Genomic DNA, 23,485 nt, shown 5'->3' on the forward strand with positions numbered 1-23,485 from the left:
TGCTGCTGCCGTCTGCAGTAAACCAGGTGAAGAGTGAGGATAGTGAAAACTAAGTAAGGATGAAGAAGAAAGAGGTTGAAAAAAATGGATTTCAGCTTTTTAAAACTGAAGAGTTTTTTCATATATTCAGTATGAATGCTATTTTTTTTAAATGAGGTTGAAAATCATCCTGTTTTGCTTTCTTCCTCTCTTCCTCTCTCCCTCTTCCTGTTTCCCATCACAAAAATATATTCACCAAGCTGATGGTTGCAGGAAAAAGAATAGGTTTCTTTAAAAAATGCTGAGTTCTCTTTTAGACATGTTGTATTAAAGATACTTGTATCTTTAGCAGCCTAGCAGCGCTATATAATTGGCAGGCAATTTGTTACGTGTATGTGAAGTTCAGTAGAGTTCTAAGAGGTAGATAACTAGGAACCATCATCATGTCCTAAATAGTTGTAGCTCAATAGAGATGAGACAAAATAAACAGAAATATCTAGAATAAGATGATCCAAAACGGAAGGAAACAATACTGATACAGTACAGCAAAGGAAGACCCCACACGTGAGACACTGAAGAAATGGAGAAAGGTGCAGTAAGGAAAATTGATTTTCAGTAATCCAAGCTGGAGGCAAAATGAACAATTAAGCTGAAAATCATTCCAGGTAGAAGATAAATAATGACTGGAAGTAAGAATTCTAGTGTAATTTTACACTAGGGAAATAGAAAATAAATGTGCAATGAGATGTGGATGGAGCAACTGGACTTCTTATACACCTCTGATGAGTATATAAAATGGTAAACATTGGCTGTTTCTTACAAGGGCAACTACTATACACCCACCATAGGAACCAGTCATTCCATTTTTACATATCACCCAAGACCCATGAGTGCATGTATCAATACAAAGACTTGGACCAGATTGTCCATAGCACCTTTACTTGCATTACCCAGTACACAAAATAACTCAAGCATCCATCAACAGGTGAATGAATATACAAGTTGTTGTATATCCACGTAATGAAATACTATCAGCAATAAAATGTAGTAAACTATTAACTAGATGCACAAAATGGGTGAATATCAAAATAATTATTCTGAGTGAGAGAAGGCAGAAAAAGAGTACATTTATGTAAGATCTAGAAAATACAAACTAATTTATAATTGATAAAGTGAACAGAGATAACTTGTGAGTGACTGTATTTAGGGGGAGGTAGGAAGGGTGACAAGCATAAGAAAACTTTTGGGGTGTTGAATATGTTCATTTTCTAGATTGTGGTGATGACTTCATGAGTGTATACATATCTCAAAACTTGTTAAACTGTGCACTTTAATCATAGGCAAATTGCACTATGTTTATTATACCTAGTAAAATTGTTTTTCAAGGGATGAATCTAGTACAGTTGATGATTAGATGTTGAATGGGGAGAAGAAAGTCCAGTTGGCTCTAGTTTGGGAGACAAGTATGAATCATAGTGTCACCAAATAAAATGAGTGATGCAGAATTGGGAGAAAAATGATAGTCACTTTGATATAGAAACTATATAGTTTGAAGTACTGAGGATATATATTATATATTTTATATATATATATATAGAGAGAGAGAGAGAGAGAGAGAGAGGGAGAGATGATGATGTCTCACTGGTTGAATATGGATATTTAGGCAAAAGTAAAACACAGGAATAAATGTTTGGCCATGAAAAATAAGTAGATATAAGCTTGAGTTTACCCAGAGAACTCAAATCTGGACTTTCTAGCACTTCACCAAAAGGTGGATAAACTAGCTGTTTTTGGAGTTGGGGAACATCAGCATTTTAAAAGTGTTCAAAGAAATAGGCTCCCCGGCAGAAGATTGATAAAGATGTTGGAAAGATAAGACAAACTGGAGAGATTGGCAATCTGGAGCAAAAAAGCAAACTTGCTAGGGAAAAAAAAAAAGGTATATCCCCAGTTTCAAATACAGCATAGGTATGGAAAAGATCAAAGCCAACATGCCACTAAATTCAGATGGAGGGAAGTCACCACAGATTTTGGCAAGATCAGAATCTAAGGAGTAGTGGGATAAGAATCCAAATAAGAATCCAAATAGCTCTAGCTATTTGGGTCATTGCTCCTTTTCAGAAATCAGATTATTTCCTTTACATGAATTATTCTCAACTGTCCCTTGAAACTCATATACACTCCTTCTGGAGGCATTCTCCACCACTTTGGGAGTTCATTAGGACCCCAGTCACTAATAGAAGTGTTCCGTATCCCCAAAGGCATTGAGCAGAAATAAGTCAATATTTTCAATGGATTAAGAGAGGGGAGAATTACCAAAGAAAAAACAATTCACTAATAAACAACTCAGCACTGATGATGCGATACTTATGGAGCTCCTATTCTAAAACCTATCTGAAGCCGTTATTTCCCTGCTTACACATAAATGACATCTGATCTCATCAGCTCTGAAATCTTGTTGATAGGTATTCTGTAAGGGAATGAGATTGAACAAGAAATAAAAGCAACTGTTAGCATTTCATAGCAGAAACCATCTCATTGCTATCACTCATGAAGGAGAGAATAAAGTCCTTCCTGTAAATCAGTAAAAATATGCCATCTTCTGTCGCTCTGCTGCAGTTAACTTATTGGCCAGTGAGTTTCAATTCAATTGTGTGACTGCTCTTTAATCAGTTTTTCTTAGAAGGATTTCTAAAATGCATATATTCATTCATGGATAAAGAGGAAAACTACCTTCAGTCCCTGGCTTGCCTATGATAGGGACAGAATCTCATTTCCACAGACACCGCCAAAATACATACCAGGCCTGAATAAGGAGGCTATTTTCAACAATCAGTTGTTCCAGTCAACAACCCCATCTGAATATTTCTTTGCTGATCTGGATAAAAAGAAATACATATGAAGAAATCTTGAAAGCAGTTTTGGTTTTTTTTGTGTGTTTTTTTTTTAATTTTACTTAGTGCAGTCAAAGAGATAGGTATCTGTGAAATTAATGTGTGTGAAGAGATTCAATTTTTACATCTTAACTTGATAAATATTTTTAATAGCACAGTTATTTTTAGGTGTTTGGCTGTTTATTTAAAAAAAAACTGGATTTGCAGTGTTAATGGATTTGGGTGTTTTATTTTGGTCATTTTTATAAGGAAATTATTTGGTTTTTATTGAAGATACTTCCTTTTGGAATGGAAGAGCTACAGATGACAATGAAATTTTTGAGTTTGGTATTTTTCTTTGCTTTCTGAATAACACTATCCTAAAAGATAATGAGTTGAAAGGAGATAATAGGGTTTCAAGTTCAGATAAATTTGGAAAATACCTCTGCAATAAAAATAAATGTGATGTGGTTAAAGAATAATAAACAAGTGATTGAATTTGAAGATAAATTTGAGTTTACAGCACAGTTTTAACTGTATTTTTTTTCTGTAATTTTTCCCCTCTACTAAACCACCAATGCCCATAAGCCATCTGCCTGCCTTCCCTAACCCCTCCATGGGCCTCCCTATTTTCTCTAGTCATTGTCTTCTTTTTGCCTGGTTCATTGTCTTCTTTTTGCCTCGTTCAAGTTTCATTCCTTCTATTATTTGCATATAATTGGTTTTACATATTTATATTTAACAGAAGTGTAAAACCATCCAAAAAACTATCTTTCACTTTTTGACTGATTTCCCTCAGCATAACTGCCTTGAGGACCATCCATTTTGTTATCCTTTGTCTTTTATTGATGAATTTAGACCATTCACATTTAGGGTGATTATTGATATGAACTGTTAATTACTTGTTATTTTGATTTTGACTTTTATTTTATTTTTCTGTCATATTTATTTGAATCAGGAACATCCAAGAGACTAGCATTCAAAGAATAGACATTTAGAAATGCTCTTATAATCAATCCATTGGTTCAAATATCCATTTCCAGACTCTAGCTAATTCATATCTTATATCAGTCAAAGATTAAGAGCAAATTCTGTTATGTTAATCAACAGATGCCCCCATATACTTTAAGGATCCAAAATATAGGAAACACTAAAGACTAGGTCTAGGAAAATATGGTAATGTAAATAATTCAGATTCTATATTGGCTCTGAAGAATGAAGGGAGGAGGGGAAAATCAATGATTTAAGGAGTTCCCACGTGCTTTCTGAACAAAGCAGTTTAAACAGAGAAGTACCTCTCTTTTTATTTTCCTTCCTATTTCTGAGTTCTTATCCTTCTCATATTATAAATACCTTTAGCAACTAGAGGAAAAAAGCAGTAAGTCATGAGGACTGTACCTCTTTCATAACACTCAGCATCCCCATCCTATAATGAACATGTAACTTACAAAGGACATGAATCCCATCATCTTGCAGAACTAAACAATCCCATCTTTCCATATCCAGGTACAACTATCCCATACACATCTCTTTGAAGGTGCGTCTAAGCCCAAATAGTTCTGTGGATATTGAAATGTACAGAAGGAACCACAGATTCAGTATATTTCTAATTATATTATTATATATTATATAATTATATTTCTTAATTAGACATTTATGTTAGCATTAGTTAATTATCTTTATTTTCTAAGTAATAATGTATATTAAAGAAAACTATGCCAAATGATACTTTATATCTAAACTTTTCTCTCTTCTTTGGTTTGTCTTCATTGATGTTCAGACTATTATTTTCATGCTCTCCTTGTGGATAGTTGAATAATGTATTTTATTTTTGTTATTATTGTTTCTATGTTTATTAAATAGTTGTATATAGTACAAGTGTTTGAGAAAGTCAGTGTTAATTTAAGAATTAAAGTAATAGTGATGCTATAGAGATGATTGGCATTGCTCAAATAAAATGTTAACCTTTCTATCACCTTTACAGCCAATATATCCATTGTTGACATAGACACTAACCAAGAAGAGAATATAGTAACATCATCTCCTGGAAATAACTTTGGACTTGATCTGAAAGCAGATGACAAAATATATTTTGGTGGTCTGCCAACACTGAGAAACTTGAGGTAATTTAGTGTATATTTAGAGCTAAGGATTAAGTTTTAATTAAATGGCCACTATATTCACCAGAGTCCTGAAATTTAATTACAACAGGAATGTGGTATAACCTTTAGTTGCAAAAAGGTGTAATTGAAAAAAATACTGTTGCATGTTAGAACAACACCAGAATTTAGAAACCAAAGGATTAATTTGACATCTTTGTTAAAGAGATAGATGGGAATCACTGTTTCTTATATTAACCCAGTGAAAAGAATTATGAAAGTAATTAAAGGTGGAAACTAACATTGAATGTGGAATCTTGTAATTGCTGTTCTCCTTGAACATTCACTGGATATAATGACACACTGATATTGCCTAGTGTTCTGAAAATTAGTATTCCAGGATACCTGAGTAGAACCTATTTTATTGCTAAGCATTAGTATGATAATGGTGTATTGGAGATTTCCCCTATACCTAATGCTAAAGGTATATTAGTTATTTTCATGACCATGCCAATATTTTTTTTATTTCACATTTGTTTTATAGATAACAGGATGGGAACATACATTTAACTCATGTAGTTCAATTAGTTCAAAATTAAAAGCAAGTAACTAAAAACATGTCAGAAAATATTTCAGGTAGCATTTTATTTATTGCTTTATTTTAAAGTATCTTATAACAAATAAAATGTATTGAGTATTTGGTGCTCAACATATGTTAATTGAATCAGAATTGCATAAATGGATTTGGTTAATTCACAAAGGTTTACACAAATGCAGACTACCATGTTTTTAATTTTTGTTTGGCTTGACTAGTAATTAGTTTGCTGGTTTTTAATGGAATACAAAAGGCCATTCTGTATGGTTCTACTCTAAAAAGACACAATATGATTGGAGGGATCTTAGAATAATTGAAAAGTATAGTGGTCAATTATTTGCATATTTCTCAAAATAAAGAATGAAACTTCAGTCCCATTTTATGACAGCTATTATGCAACCTAAAGTCTTCTTTTCTTCTGTATCTAAACTCATAGACCAAGCTATTCTCTAATTACTGTTCTTTCAAGGGCATAAGTTGATATGCTTCATAATGCAAATAAACTGACTCTGCATTTATCTACTTAAAATGCATTTATGTTAGGAATATAGGTTTAATGTATCCTGTCAGGAAAAATCATTGTAACCCAAATGTATTTGAATAATAATATAAGTATTACTCAACAAGTGTTTGTTGAGTACTTGTTATGTGTCAGACACTGATAACATTAGGGATACATCAGTTGTTCAGGTTTAAGCTCTACTTTGCAAGATCACAACCTAAATTCTCTATGACTGAATTAAGTAGAGGCAAAATAAGGCTATCCAAATATATCATTTATTGTAGTGTTGACTTAGTTTTGATTAGCTTAAATATATTTTAGAAATTATCTACAAAAATACCTATGTTAATTTCACTAAGATGGGTTCAAGTATTAGCTTTCAGAATATCTAGGATCTACCTTATAAATTTTTATCCCTAAGATTCTTTAGCTTTCATAGTATAGCATTTAAGGATTATGATATTTCTATGGAATGACAGATTTCAAAGGAAGGAATTATGCTCACTGAAATAAGTCAGAAGGAAAAAGAAAAATATAGGATGGTTTCATATAGGATGAATATAGGGGAACCAAATAAGAGATCAGAAAAAAAATAATAACAGTAACAATAACAAATAAAAAAAGCAGACAATTATAAATCAGAGACATTCTGCAGGGGAGGTGAAGGTAGAAGGAAGAGCAAAACAGGGAAGGGAAGAGCACAAAGGACTGTGGTGATGGTGCATGGGTAAATTTATGGTGGGAATTTTATGAGGACTACATCTGAGAGGAGAAAGCAAACATTGCATAAAAATGAACATTGATGCAAAATATATATGAATTAATTAAAATTAAAATAAATTTAAAAAACAATTCTTAGACATATTTGTGAGTAATCAAGAGCCATGAATTTATGGATAGCTGTTATTTTCCCAGACAGGGTCTTCACATGAGAAAACGCAAAAAAAATTTTAAAAAATTAAACGTAAATTACTTTTACATATATTGTTAGGTCAAACTCTTTGAGGGTAAATATTTGTAAGAGACTCATGAATTTGTACACTTTATCATTCAAAAGATTGATAAAAATTAGTAGCTGAAATTCATATTTCAAAATGAAAATGTTCTGATAGAATCATACAGGAAATGGTCCTCTTTAGATTATATATGTTCATTATGTCAAGAGCATGTCTGTTTTCTTTTATGTCAGCTTTTTACATATTTTTGAAGATTCCTGTGAGAAGCTTTTTCCCAAAGATTTATGATTACAGCTTAATGTTTTACTAAATGGAAATGCAATTATAAGTAAATTGTTGTTTTGTTTTGTTTTTGTCTCTTCCCTTTGACCTAGTATGAAAGCAAGGTAAAATTTAAACTTATGCATGCCTTCTTCAAGTGCATGGGTTGGGTAAATGCAGCTTTTAGACAAGCAGAGATGCAGAAGCAGAGCAACACCTGCAGCTTTATTCATAGCACATTTAATGAACAAGCAGTGCATTCTAGATAGTTCTCTTGCTGCCCTTGCTTAGAAAGATGCTGCTGCTTACCCACCATCAGTTGGGTGCAATTTGAGTTGTTTCACCAGCAATGATGACAGATTGCTCTGCTTACTTGTTCAACAGCCTGGGCACAGTGCCCCTTGGGGCGCACACGCAGCAGCACACGCGAAGGGCAGCTGGTCAGGTTTATCAGCACAATTTAGTTCTGGGGAACAGAGGGGACTCTTGGATTGAACCCTGGACTCTGGTCTCCATCACATCCTGCTGTCCACTAAATAATCAACCTGCGCTTCCAAATGCTTACCACTGCCTTGTTGCTTTTTGCAAACCTGCAAATATGCAAATATTGACACGGCTCTTGCACCTCTTGGCAAAGCTGCTTATTTATTGCTGTGTTTATTTAGAATTAGCTATGGCTTCAGATAAAAGGAATTTCAGGAAATACCATGTTAAAACAAGTGTTTGCTTTAACAGTGAAGAAGTTTGTGGACAGTTCCCACAGGTTCTCAGGAGCATTAAAATCCTATTTGCAGATAGGCATTAGCATGAAAATTGTGAGCAGCCAGCCTCTGTAAGTGGCTGATGCAACCCCAGAGATACGCAGGGCTGGCGCACTCTGACTAGAGCTAATGCCTCATGTTTGGGTATTTCAGAGCCTAACTGTTCCAATTTCTGGAAGGGAGATAATGAAGCTGAACTGATCCAAGAAAATGTAAAGCAAAGGCTAGACTTTGATTTCCAAAAACTAAAGTATATACGAATGAAAGTGTGAGAAACATAATCCCAGTTGTTTTATCACAATGTAGTTATAAGATCATTTGTGTTATTTGCTTAGATGGCTAAAAGACAAAGCCTTGAATATAAGCTAGTAAAACTCTGGAAGGACACGATATGGTTCTGTAATTTTGCCTTTGTGGCAACAGAGGAAACAAAGACCTGTGGTTGCCATTAGGAGTCTGATCACCATGTGTGATTATTTGTTCCTTGTGATTTTCATAACATTGATCTTACTAAATCATTCCATTTTGAAATGGTGTTGTGTTTGCATAAAATAATAAACTATGTAACTTGAAGAAGTGATTGGCTTTATTATAAGACTCCTGAAAAAATTGTAGTAAATCAGTGTTCCTCTAAAGGAAAGTGTGTAAGCCGATGAACCCTGCAAACGAAATTCACTCATTTCCTTCGCTTTGTATGCAAAGATTCTAGCAAGATGCTCACCCTCTAGTGGGGGCATGTTCTTCAAAATAACCACCTGACTGAACAGGAGAAGAAGACCTTAGGAATAAAGGAAAATGAGCAAAGAAAATAAAGCTGAGAGAGAGAGAGAGATACAACAAATACCTGGCATGACAGAAATTACCTGATACACACCACCAGGGTCTGATTTACTTCCCCATATGTTTTTCCTCATGTCATGTGCTTTTTATTAAGACAAAAAAAGAAAGCCTTGGCATCATAGGACAATGAGGAGAGAATTAGTCATTGCCTTAATATGCATAATATTTTGGTCCCGATTGGACAGTTTTTACAAATACTCATTAGTACCAAAAACCATATTACTTTTTCTATCCCTATAAACCTGTGCTGTTGAATATGGTGATCACTAGCCATGGTGACTATTTAATTTGAAATTACAAGTAAATAACTATAAATAGCCTACTTCTCATTGGCACAAGTTGCATTTCAAGTGGCATTAGCCACCTGTAGCTAGTAACTACCTATTTGGAAAGAACTGAGTATTTGCATCATCACAGAAAGTTCTTCTGAACTGCATTGCTTTAGACTAAAGAACTATCACCCTCACAGGCTGCTAGCTGGTGTTGATTGAGCACCTGCTGTATGCTAGCATATTTGTTCCTTTTTATGAATGTGTTAAAGTGAACATTCAAATATCATTTAGGTATAGAAACAATTTTCAACATTATTGAAAAAATTCAGGGTATGTTCTGGCCATTGGTTGCTTTGTTTTGTTATTGCTCAAAATAGTATAAGGCCTGAGGGGTTCATCTGTCAACCCAATTTTAAAGTATCTTTTTTAGGTTATGTGACCCAAAAGAATGTTTTTTATGTCTTGTGTCAATTAAAAGTTGTAAGGAAAAATATATTATCTTATTCTTCACTACCCTCCCCCAAAATAAAAATTTCAGTGACAGAAACATTTGCTTTTTTTTTTTTTTTTTTTTTTTTTTTTTTTTTGGTGGGACCCTCGGGGAACAAACCGGTGCTGCAGAGGCTGCGGGCAGCCTCACAGCCCAGTGCTCAACCGCTGCGCCACCAGGGGAGACCCAACATTTGCTTTTTAAAATAATTTTTTACAGATTTTTCTCCTATATCCTGAGAAATATTTCATTTATCTTTTTTGCTATGTAGATGTTTATATTATCTACACAATTCTTTGCTCTTTATCAGAAAAGAAAGAAACACATTCATCAAATTTATAAAGCACTTAAGTCAGATAATTCCTATCCCCTGTATTTAAATGCTGTGGATGAGGTTATTTTTTTAATTGCTTCTTCCGAATGGTGTTAACACCATCTTAATCTCTTCAGTAGATGTGGACACAGAGTTTGCTAGATCCATGTGCTATGAGCAGTTTGAGAGATGTGTGTCTGCTGTGTCTAGTTTGCTCTATACCGTTTGCTTCCAGAAGTCAGACTGTCCACTTCTATTGTCCTAATAATGTTGCTTTTATTTTCCATTTAACTTTTCAACAGGCCAGAAGTAAATTTGAAGAAATATTCTGGTTGTCTTAAAGATATTGAAATTTCAAGAACACCATACAATATACTCAGTAGCCCTGATTATGTTGGTGTTACCAAGGGATGCTCTCTGGAGGTTGGTCTGTTTTTATTGTCTTCCTAAATATATTCATAACAGATATCACTTATTTGGTTTGGGTGCTCTTAAAGGGATTGTCCCCTTCTTAATATATTTTAAATTCCCACTCAACCTAGTCTTATTTACATATAACTAATAAAGGAAGATTGAACCACTTCTATAATTACAGTGATTGACTAAATTTAGGACATAATATTATAAAGACAGAAAGCTGTGAATCAGTTTTCCACATGGAAACCCTTCATAGCATGTAGTATCAGTATTAGTATCAATTAGAATCAATTCTTTCTAGTTCTCTTTTAAACACTCCTTTTTCCCTTTGTTCATTTGTGTCACCTATTTTAGATTTGTTTTATATTTATGTGTCATTTAGACCTCTGTTAGCAGTGTTAAATTTTTTTCTAGACTATGTTAGAAATATATACAAATCTTAAAAGATTACACCATAATCATTAGTGCAGCTTGGATATCGAACCTCTTTTTCTTTCAACATGGCATAGATTGACAACCACCTACAAAGACTTGCTTTTGACATGACTGCAAAGTCCCTTGTTATCAGGTATCTTCAGAGTATTTTCTTTGTTGCCAAAGCATCCCAGCAGCCCCATGATTCTGCTTGACACTTCTGCTGAGTGTTCAATAGGGGCTGACCAACAGGAGGCAGAAGCAAGCATCAATGGTTAATGGTAAATATTAGTAAGAATTTATGGGAACTCTAAAGTGCTATGAGTATTTTTAAAAAGTAAATGTTAAATATCATAATTTCTTAATACCCCAAAATAATGTAACTGTTCATTGTAGCCTCTTCCTCCAGCTAAAACTGTTTGAAGGCATTACTGTAATATTCAGGTAAATAAAGGGACAATGAGGAGAAATGACAAGTGAGTCCACCACTGACCCATAATGTTTTAAAAACTGGGAAAAAATATTCAGGGTTTTCTTTGTTTATAGTTACAGGCTCCAATTTGCAATTAACCATGGGTATCCACCCAGAAATGCTTGAGACTACAGATAAAATGAAATACTATACAGAATTGAAACTCTAGGGATCCATATTGGTTAAGGTTTTATTTTTATTTTTTTTAAATCTTAGGATTTTTTTTTTAGATTTACTGATTCATGTATACAAGAATGGGGTACAGGCCAGATACGCAGGAGTGTGAGAGGATTCACCAGAGACAGAGCAGGGAACAGAACAGGCAGACTGACCAAACACACTGCTGAGGGGAGCAGCGGACAAGACAAGAGAGGTCTGCTGTGCCATGTGGGATTCCCGCTGGCTGGCCCGGATCGAACCCATGCTGCAGAGGCTGCGGACAGCTTCACAGCGCTCTGCTCAACCACCTGTGCCACCAGGGGAGGCCTGGTTTCTTCAAGTTTTACTGGAAGTTTTAATCTTATAAAACCTAACTCCCATCCACGTGCAAAAGCTATTACAGTAGGGTGGAAAACTGTCCCAAAAATGCATAACCTGTACACGTGGAGATCATTCTGGAAAGGAACTTTTCAGTCACCAAGAGTCATTTTACAACTAAAATATGAGAGAGAAATTTGAACTGTATAAATATTGAAAAGCTGCATAGTAGTTTTATCTAAATTATCCAAAACTCTATGATTTGAAAATTGAGATATTAAATAAATTATACATTTTACAACACTTAGGTCACTTAACTGGTCCTAAAACACTGTGGAGGAAAATAACCTGCATTAAAGAATTCCTTGCTTTTACTCCAGCAAAATCCAAGACTTAAATGAGTTTTTTAGTCACTCTAAAGGCCGAAGTACCAGAGCCTGCTTAAATAAATTCTAGTACATTCATGTAATGGACTGACCTCCTGCCATTAAAAGTATTTAGTGGCAGAGATATATTCCCATATAGAGAGTAAAATGAAAATTACAAATGAACATGCTTATTGCAATTCAGTTTAAATATTGCGAAGAAGAGAAGAGCGCAGGCTGTGAAAGATAAAAGGAATGCATGCACGAATACATGAATGAATAAATGAATGAATTATAAAAAGCGATATGTGCTTCACAGTTCTGGGATGGGAGTCGATTTTGATGTCTCCCCTTTGCAGTATGTTACTATCTAATATGGTATTGTTTCGATTTTATCGTCTGCAAGAACAGGGTTATTAGTTTCATTTTAAAAGGAAAATTGGACTAGGACATGTTTGATTTATATATTTTTGAAATTTCGATCTGATTTAAAAAAGTTTTTCTTGGGTGTATTCATACATTTCTAGCAAAAATACCTTTACCTTGGCTTATCTCTGAGGAAAAATGCAGACCTAGTCTGTGATTGTGCTCATCTATAAAACAAACAATTAGTTGATGGAGGATATTTGAAGGAGTAATTAGAGTGTTTTCAAAGGAGATTTGGAAAGACTGATTAAAACCAAAGGAAAATGTTATCTATAAGTGATAATCTCTATCTTTTAAATTAAAAGTGCTAGAATAAATCAGGGTCAAATTTTTGTTTTAAGGCAAACTGCTCAGAAGATTCAAGGCTATAGCTGGAAATAGTGCCTCTGGTTTTTCTCTTGGGCTTTCCATGTAACTGTTCTAGAACTACAATGCATTTCATAACAACATCCATTGCGTTAAGGAGGGTAGGTGGAATGGAGAAATTAATTTAAAATTTCATTTCTAATTCCTTCTTCTCCTCGTTCTTTGTACCACAGAATGTTTACACAGTTAGCTTCCCCAAGCCTGGGTATGTGGAGATTCCCCCTGTGCCAATTGATGTAGGAACAGAAATCAACCTGTCCTTCAGCACCAAGAATGAGTCTGGGATTATTCTCTTGGGAAGTGGAGGGACACCAGTACCACCAAGGCGAAAAAGAAGACAAACTGGACAGGTACTGTCATATCTAGCTAGTAATGCACTTTCCCTAATGCTCATACCAAACGATTATTTTATAAGGAGACTAGCTGCTTTATTATTTATAGATTTGCATTATTTATTTCCACTATCATCTCAGCTAATCTATAATGACCATTCCCTATTCATTCTGATCGCTTATATCTCTCACAATGTCTTCTCAAGGACAATTGTCTCCACTAGAATTTTCCTGATGGTGAATTTCAGATATAGTCATACTTGTATTTGTACCAATACTTCATATGGGTTTAGCATTTGCATATATAAAGAGAGAAAGCTTAAAATCTATTCAAGTTAATTAACTTTCTCTCAGTCCAAGTCTTATCAGATGAATATTCAGTTAGGGCCCTTAAATTTAAACTTCCTTTTAGAATCAATTTCATAGTTTCTTTAGCCACCGTGATTCAGGCTGCTGAAACCTGATGTGCTCTACCCATTCTGGACACAGAGAGGTACAGAGATTGGGCTGGGCTGGGAAAAAGCAAACAGAGCACAACCAAGAACACATAGACAATATCCTATGCTCAATCTCATTTTTGACAAGCTGACACATGTCTACTTTGAAGGTTGTGAGCAATTTTCATGCCTTATAGTCATTTTATTCTGTGAAATGCTATCTCTTAGTTGCCCAGATCTAGACACCCATAATGCTTTATTACCTTGATAGTCCTCCAATACTTTTAGTCATATTTAAAAATATATTTTTTCCATTTAGTCTCATTTTTTATTCTAGTGCAAAAGCTCATAGAAATTACCTAGTATGCCATAGGCAAAGAATGGAATGTTTTACAAATATGTCCTGAATTATACATACATGCTTATAAACTAGGTTGCATTGTTTATGATTGTTAAGGTGTGGAACAAAGGCAACCTGTGATCACTGCTGGAAGGAATAGATTGTTACAGTTATTTTGGAAAATGATCTTGTGAAGTAGAACACAAGTACACTCCACAGGCAACAATTCCACTCCTAGGGATAGCCCCAGACACTTGCACATATGCAAAATGAGACATATACAAGAATGTTTATAACATGCTTCTTTATAATGGTAGGAAAACTAGACACAACCCAAACATTCATAAACTGAAGAACAGATAAATTGGCTGTTTTGAATAATGGAATTTTAGGCAGCGGTAAAAAGGAAGAAATTATAATTAAACCTAACAAGATGAATTAATATTAGAAACTGAATACAAATGAAAAAAATCACTACATACTGTATGATGCCATTTTTATGGATTAATAATACAAATAATACTAAATAACATATTGTTTGCAGATATATATGTAAATTTTTAAAAACTATATTTAAAAGGCAAGAGGATGATGAATATAAAATCCAGATTAGTGGTTACCTTTGAGATGGGAAATATGGGAGAAACAATGACAAAAAGAGTCCATCAGCAAATCAATGGTATAGTCTCTTAAATCAGGTGGTAGATTTAAAGTCATTATTTAATTCTATGATTGTGAATATAGTGTAATCATTTACATGTGTGTCCCTTATGCTGTAATATAAATAATCATAATAAAAATGTTTTATAGAGAGAGGGAAAGTGTTCTTTTTATCTCATTTCTTACTGCACCTAATAAGCACTGAATAAATGTAAAATATCTCATATATAAATTATCTCTTAATCCTGACAAGTAAAAATTCTTTTTTCACTGTTAAAAATAATATATTTTGTTAGAATAAGAACACCAAATCAAACATCAAAATCTGAAATAGATATCCAACAAAGGATATTTGTTTCCTAAGTTATTGTCAAATAACTGTTGGCACCAAATTTCTCCTCATTGGGACTAAATATATGGATTTGATTCACAGTCTTTCAGGGTAGCTCTTAAAACAGAACACATTCCTATTAAAACAGTTAAAATAAGAAACAAAGTACCATAATACACAGTAAATTAGAAATAACATGTTAGTGTTTCAACATTTTCATGGTAATGAATGTCTAGTTTTTAAAGTTTCATATTAAATTCTGCCTGAAAAAGAAACAATATTAAATAACTTTTGTCTGTTGTAGAATCAGTGCTAATCAACTTGTAATGTTCTTTTTTTTAAGATTTATTTTTATTTATTTATGTGTACAACAGCTGGGGTGTAGGCCAAAGGTGCAGGAGGTGAGAGGATTCACCAGAGACAGAGTGGGGAGCAGAGCAGGCAGATCTACTGAAATACACTGTTGAGGGGAGCAGTAGGCGAGACAGAAGAGGTCCGCTGCACCACATGTGTTCGCTCCCTGGCTGGGGATTGAACTCAAGCTGCAGCAGTGATAGCCTAATAGCACTGAGACTTAACCCTTAGGCCACCAGGGGTTATTTTTTAAAGTGAACTACTTTAATGTCTACAGAATCATTTGTGATTATGTTCTGTAAAGGGGTATGAGATAACACACAATCATTCATCCAAGAAATTTTTTTTTAATTTTTTTTTTCGGGGTACACACCAGATGTGCAGGAGGGTGAGAGGATTCACCAGAGACAGAGCAGGGAACAGAACAGGCAGACTGACTGAAATACACTGCTGAAGGGAGCAGCGGGCGACACAGGAGAGGTCTGCCATGCCATGTGGGACCCTTGCCGGCCGGCCAGGATCGAACCAGCACTGCAGAGGCTGCAGACAGCTTCACAGTGAGGCGCTCAACCGCCTGCGCCACCAGAGGAGGCCCCAGCTAAGAAATTTTTAATTTAATAGTTTTCTATTAGTCCTTTAATGGATGGTGAATACTCATACAAATCCTCTAGACATTTTGTTTTGGACTTGCTGCTACAAAGACAATTTAGTCAATTACTGGAGACATGGTGATATTTGATTGAAAATATCTTCACCACCACAGGTGACTCTGGAGGACTGAATGATCCTAATGATGCAGGTGCCCCATGGTCCACAGGAAGGGGGCACACACCTGGCTTTTGGGGAGACAGACTGCCTTCAAGTTCCCTGGGGTTCCTAATCTGATCGCAAAACCATACTAGTTGCTATAGTAACAGTAAGAAGAAGAAAGCAGGCATGTTTGTGGATGCAAAACTGTCTTCCTTCTTTCTAAATGTGGGAGACAAGTTATGTGTTGGTGATAGCAATCTATTCCTCCAGCTCAGAGAACAAATTGAAATCTAAACATTCAAAATGCCATGAGGTTGAGAGTCAGGCCTGACTTCTAGAAGCTAGGGGTCCATTTGTGAATATAAGGGAGTGGTACTGGTTGACACCCTTTGTTTCCTGAGAGCCTCAGTGAGGTAGAGCCCCTCCATAAGCACAGCTGTTACTTTTGGCATCACACATTCACTTTGGGAGACTGCCTGCTATATTACTACATCCACTTTTCACATCATCTGACAAGCAAAAGGTGATAAATAATTAAAGAGATATGTCCAGCTGCTTTTAATATGCCTTTTGAGAAATTAGTGAATCTTGACTTCCCAGGTAAGATCTCAGAATGGATGAATCTGCAGTTCTGTCAGAGACCCTCAAACTCAAAATCATAAATGAGACTCCAATTTAATCCTCAACCACCACTTGCTTTTGCAGGCATATTATGCGATATTCCTGAACAAGGGCCGCCTGGAAGTGCATCTCTCCACAGGGACACGAACAATGAGGAAAATTGTCATCAAACCAGAACAGAGTCTGTTTCACGACGGGAGAGAACATTCTGTTCATGTCGAGAGAACTAGAGGGTAACAACTGTAGAGGACTTGCTGTTGTTACTAACGTGAACTTCCTTTACTGGCATTAGTCTCTGACAACATTTATGTGGCTGGACACAATATATTGCATAAAACTATCAAGAAGCTTAATTTCCTCTTTACATTTTCATACTTCAGGAACCCTATCTACCTTGGTCTTTAGGAGTTCTACTCCTTTTTTTTTTTAAGATTTATTTATTTATGCATACAAAAGCTGGGGTACAGGCCAGAGGTGCGGGGGTTGAGAGGATTCATCAGAGACAGTGGGGAGCAGAACAGGCAAACTGACAGAAATACACTGCTGAGGGGAGCAGCAGGCAAGTCAGGAGAGGTCTGCTGTGCCATGGGGGTTGCTCCCTGGCCGGCCAGAGATTGAACTCGTGCTGCAGAGGCTGCAGATTGCTTCCTAGTGTGGTGCTTAACACCTTGTGCCACCAGAGAGGCCCTAGGAGTTCTACTCTTTAACGTTTTTATTCTGTGAAGTTCCCTCTACCTTTGGAAAGACCAAATGCATCTTCTGAAACTATAGATAAGAAAAAATCCCTCCTTCTGCACCTCTCAGATATTCTCTTCTCAAATAAGGTATGCATACAGTGAAAGGCACAGAATAGCTCAGCTGGAGCCAGCAGCCTTTGGCTGTTGCTATTTCTTTCAGGCTCCAAAGCAGTTATGGCAGCTGCTTAGAAACTTGACACAGACACAGAAGCATGGCAGCAGCGAGGACCTACTGACCACTGCTATATGCACACTTTCTCCGCCCCCTCCCAAGTGTTCATGGTCCCTGCAGAGTGGTTTCTTGAGGGAACAAAGTTGAGCGAGAAAGGAAAAGGTTGCTCTTCTGCCATCAGTGCCCAGAGGCTGCCTCCCTACAGATCCTTGAGCGTGCTTGCCTCCCAATCCTGAGCCAGGAAATTGACTGTAACAGCGTAAAAGTGTAACATAAATTGATTTCTCATTTCTTCAGAATGTTTCAGTATTTTATACCTGATCTATTCAGAAAGTCATCTGTATTTTTCATCGAAATGTTGTATGACAACTCAGAGAGGTAATTAGTTTAGGACAATTAAGGAAAACAGAAGCCCAGAGACTTTAGATCTTCAAAATCTCCATCAATCCATTTATTATACCGAGGACATTGAAAATAACTGGAAATCAAATTTAATGAAACTTAAAAAAACTCAGAATATATTTAAATACAGAAACAGTAAAAATGTATTTTTACTCTAGCTTGGCTCATTTTTTTATTGCATAAAGCATTAATTGTGGGCTGAATTGATACTAAATATGCTTGCCCAGCATCTGAGATGTTTAGAAACCATAATCAAGACAAATGAGGAATCAACATTTGAACAAACTGAAAACTTAATAGCCAAATATTGTAGTCATGGTCTCTGAGAAATGCAAAATGAATTTTCTCATTTGTCAATCTTTAATCCTCCTCAATGTGGGAAGGATTTTTAATCTTTAAATTTCAAAGGCTTTCAATAAGCAAATATCTATTGAGAAATATAGTTGACCATAATCATCCAAAATATATCTTGCAGAGAGAGGGTTCTGATGTTCCCAAGTGCATTATGTTGTTGTGCTAAGGTGCCCTTTTAACAGGTGTTTCTCCAAGAAAGGCATTTTATTACGCCAAATTCACAGCTGTTGGCCATCAATCCAACCTTTATTTGATTAAGCTCAGCTTATCCTACATCACTGAAAACTGGCCATTCAGTTAATTGGCCGTATAAACAAACAGTTTGCCACTCACTGCTAATTGAAGGATAATATATGGGACATATTAGTGTGTAGTCACTGAACTATGTGGCAAAGGAAGAACACATTTGTTACAATAATGTCTCATTCAGCACTTTAAGGTCAAAAAATAATCACCTATTCTTTAAACAAGTGATTAACTAATTGATCAGAGATAGCTAATAACCCTAAGAACTTCACCTAGAAACTTTTTTTGAAGCATCATAGACTTTTTCTATAATATGCTCTGGGTTAAACTCTAGATAAGGTTTATATCCTTTAATTGCTCTGCACATCTGTGTGTTCTGTATTAATAGCCTTTCATCACAGGAAATAGCAACTAACCTGTCCATAATCACACAGCTAGTAAATACCAGTCAGGATTTGAAGCCAGAGGTTTAAGGCTTTACCACCTCCATCTGTGCCCACCAGCCACACATCCCTGCCCTCTTTGAGATATCAAAGATATTTTTATGTTGATTATGATTCTCATTTATTAGATGAAAATGATTGTTTTCTCTCAGCATCTTTTGGCCATTAACATCAATGAACATTATTTCTAAAACCCTGGATAAGATGGTGATTTTAGTATACCTCACAAACACTTGGGATTTTTACCAAATTGAGGAGCTGAATTTTTAAGTTTGCTCTTGCCCATCTTTTGCCACCCCCAGCTTTCCTTACCCCTCCTTAATTCTCTCTCCTTTTCTACCACTTCCTGTACAAAAATCTCACTTTAGTCATTTTGATAATCTAATTCCATGTTTCTCCAGGACCCCTGCCTTCATTATTTTCTTTGCCCTGATTCTTCTGAAGTAGAAGACCACGTTGGTGTACGTGGTCGTAATTCTAATTAGACAAAACCACTAAACCCCAAGAACCCAGAGTTGATTGTTCAGGAGAGTGTCTTCTCTGAGAACAAGCATCACACATTTACAGAATTAGACTCAATACCAGGAAGTTGCATAAGATATTTCAGGAATAATTTGGGGTTTCCAGGATGGACACTACAATAATTTGGGCTTCATGATTTGGAAATATTTTCTTCTTACTATTCAAATATGTTGAAACCAAAAAATTTCAGATTCTGTTTTTCATGAAAATTACAAACATCAGAGCATTTACTTCTCCTAGTAGCTTCTTCTACATATACAATTCCATTGGTGGTAGTTTGAAAAAAAAATTAGACCGATATTGCAAACAAACAAGAAATAGAATGTAATTAATAAAATATTTAATAATGAGACTCCAGGAGTTAACCATCAAAATTATAAGAAAATACAGGTGACCTTTTCCAATTAATAGTAAGGTCATGTTATTACAGTGCTTTTTTCCACATAGTAGGATGTAAAAGTAAAGAACTATTAAGTGGATGCTTATGGCAGAGCCATAATAAACATGTTGGTGGTGTCCCTCTTTAAAAAAGAACTAAACAATCTAGATTTGATGTTCCCATATGAAAAATAAAACAAGATTTAGCTGTAGTCTTTTAGCAATGCCCTTATTTAAGTATTGCAGCTCAGTGAAATCCCCTACTTAATGTTTTCCAATGTTTGAAGAACAGTAGATCCTTGAATAGTCACATTACTCAACATCATTTTTTTGTAATGTTGAGAAAAAGGATATCCCGGGCAGTGTTGAAAGAAAGTGCATTATTGTAGGATCTGGTTTTTTTATATGTGGTTTTTCTTAAAGAAGCAGTTTCCAAGAACCCATCAACAATGAGTATTAATCACTAGCCTGAGGATCATGAATGGATCACTGAAAACTTTCTTCATATCTGGTGAGAAAACCAAAGTATTTAGGTGGAAAAGTCTGTCCTAAAATGCCATCTTACTTGATTTCACAAAGGATAAAAAAACCACACATCTAACTAGAAATGATAAATCAGGGCACAGATATTCTAGGCATTTTTATCCTAGTTTTATAAATAAATGAAATGAGACTAAATAAAAAAAGCGAGATTAAATAACTTGCCCCAAATCACACAGCTAGTAAGCTTCCACACTAATACTTAATTCCAGTCTCTTCCTTCTGAAAGCTCATGTTCATTCTACATCTACATCTTACGATCTAGTAAGAAAGGACCTGTAGTATGTGATCATTGGAGCAGAATCAGACAAGAGTCTATTTAAGAAGGAAGGGAGCCTTTGGCTCTTTAAAAACTCTAATCAAAGAGCAGAGACTTGCTCTCCTTGGACAATCTTTAATGGCTGCTTAAATCCCTCACTAAAACCCTTAAGATATACCCCACTGCTATATCACATTAGAAAGACGGTTGCTTTTGGCAAAAGAAAAAAAAAATGATGTGGGTGGGAGGGACTTCTCAGTGAGTCACTTACCCAGAAGTAAGTGGTTTTCTAAATGTCTCATATAACCACAAACATCTTTAGCAATGAGGTTTAACCTCCTAATTTTTTCCCAACATGCTCTTCCAGAGACATAAAATAACAATATGCCATTTCCTCTTATTTTCCCTTTGAAATGAAATCCAATCTACCCCCTCCACATCCTTGAACAATGACATTTTGAACCACAGCAAAATCAGGGTTTTTTTTTGTCCATTCTCTAATATTTCAGTTGTCCCAAAGCAGACAGATTACTCAGTGCTATTTCACAGCATCTGTGCCCTGATTTATCGTTTCTAATTAGATGTGTGGTTTTTTTTTTCTCTTTTGTGAAATCAAGTAAGATGGCATTTCAGGACAGACTTTTCTACCTAAATACTTTGGTTTTCTCACCAGATATGAAGGAAATTTTCAGTAATCCAGTCATGATCCTCAGGCTAGTGATTAATACTAATGACTAATAGCATCCATGCTGAATTTTAGGACTGAAACTTAAAACCTGTTTCTGTAACAAAAGAGAAAATGCCTTTGGTCCTTTTCCTCATCAAAACTCTGTCTCCTTCTGATTCTTTGCCCTAGGACCCAAGGATTGTTGTGAATAAGTAGCATGAGGTTCTCAATTAGTAGTGTGTGAATTATGTCTCATAAGCAAATTAAGGAAAGTAATGAAACAGTCACCAAGGAAAACCATTGCAAGGGACAATTAGCCTGGTGTTCTTGCTTGCCTCTTCTATTCAAAACCAGTTGCTACATTCTTTATAAAATGTCCTGTGTATGCTATTGATTCCTGCAATCTAAGCTCTCAGGAGTACAGTTTGTCCCCTAGCAAGAAGATAATAGCGCAAACCAAGAAATAAAGAGCCAAACAAAATGTGACCCCATGCTGTGCTAAACCCACTGAGCCTTATATGATTAGACATTACTACACAGTGCAGAAGCCTCTGCTCTATACACTCATGTGTTGGACTGTAGGCCACTATTGTCAACGCCACCAGAGGCTAATGTTGAAGCTACACCATTGCCTCATTTCAGTAAGTTCTCAGGGAGAGTTAATGAGGGAGGCAGATGGACAAGCTCCAGAGAAACTATATTGTTTGTTTTCGTGTAGAATTCCTAATCACCAAATATTGACTCACTTAAAAACTACAAGAGGGAGGGGAGAGGGGTGACAGGAAGCAATATGATTTCCAATGTATTGGACATTATGGTCTATACTTGTTTGTTTTTAATGTTTTATCAGCATCTTTACTGTTCAAGTGGATGAAGACAGAAGGCATATGCAAAACCTGTCGGTAGAACAGCCCATTGAAGTTAAAAAGCTTTTCGTTGGGGGTGCTCCACCAGAATTCCAACCTTCCCCACTCAGAAACATTCCTCCTTTTGAAGGCTGCATATGGAATCTTGTTATTAACTCTGTGTAAGTCAATTTCTTTTTTGTCTGAGTAGCACTGTTGCTACCTATACTACCTAAACCCATGGAGAAAGGAAATAATGAATATCTTCCAGTCAGATTTAGAAAATTGCATTATGAGCTTTAAAGGGGGTGGGGGACAGGGGGACTTGATTTACATGTAAGGAAAAAAGACAATGAAAAATAAAAGAAGTGTGAAACCTTAGTTTTAATTATATTTCATTAGCCCCATGGACTTCGCACAACCTGTATCCTTCAAGAATGCAGACATCGGTCGCTGTGCCCAGAAGCTGGGTGAAGATGAGGATGCAGCAGTTCCAGCTGAAGTCATTATCCAGCCACAGCCAGTTCCCACCTCCACCTTTCCTACACACACACCATTTGTGACACATGTAAGTGTTTATATCCCATTGCTTTGTAATTTTTACGCACAGGTTTAGCCATTTTCAGAAAGAAGTTTATCCAGGATATCTGGTATGGTCTACTGCTAGAATTAGAGGAAGAGAACTTATCTATAAAACACTTATTCTCCTTACATCTTCCTTGGATTCATTTTACTTAGATATCTATTCTTTAATTTTCCAGTTTATAAAATAGCATGTGTTTTCAGGTAAACAGAAAGCACAGAAATATCCATAAATCTCAAGACTAAAATTTGCCTTTAATACCACCACACAGAGGCACCCATGTCAATACTCAATCCCTTTCATTTGCATTTTACACAGAACTCATATCATATATAAATGTGGTTGTAGGATAAGTGAATTGGGCTGGCCTCTGTGGCTATCACCTGCAGCCTTGAATGCATAAGGCGCTTGGGAGCGTGGGCGTGGGGCATGCATGCCTAATGGTGGGCCCTGGGGTGTGTTGTGGGCAAGCATAAGTGGGCACACTTGGGCCTGGAGGCTGAGGCTATGAGGGTCGAGTCACTCAGAGAGAAAGGACAACTAAAGCAGAATGGCTATGAGACGAGTGACTACAGAAAGGTAGGATCACAAGGTGATGCCAAAGAGCCCCAAGAGAAAAGCAGTCAGATTCTCT

At 35.8% G+C, this 23,485-nt stretch overlaps 1 protein-coding gene across 1 annotated transcript in view; it reads left to right on the top strand.

Annotated features, from left to right (window-relative positions):
• Positions 1-23,485, top strand: part of LAMA2 (laminin subunit alpha 2) — a 536,992-nt gene that overhangs the window by 490,350 nt on the left and 23,157 nt on the right. The window contains exons 51-56 of the mRNA XM_054697817.1: positions 4,837-4,975; positions 10,244-10,364; positions 13,052-13,228; positions 16,788-16,936; positions 22,274-22,450; positions 22,671-22,836. Coding sequence (XP_054553792.1) covers positions 4,837-4,975; positions 10,244-10,364; positions 13,052-13,228; positions 16,788-16,936; positions 22,274-22,450; positions 22,671-22,836 — 929 coding nt within the window. The remainder of the gene's footprint in view (positions 1-4,836; positions 4,976-10,243; positions 10,365-13,051; positions 13,229-16,787; positions 16,937-22,273; positions 22,451-22,670; positions 22,837-23,485) is intronic.

This window comes from Talpa occidentalis, unplaced genomic scaffold, assembly GCF_014898055.3.
Source record: "Talpa occidentalis isolate TD23 unplaced genomic scaffold, MPIMG_talOcc4v2.1 talOcc4.2, whole genome shotgun sequence".
Classification (NCBI taxonomy): Eukaryota; Metazoa; Chordata; class Mammalia; order Eulipotyphla; family Talpidae; genus Talpa; species Talpa occidentalis.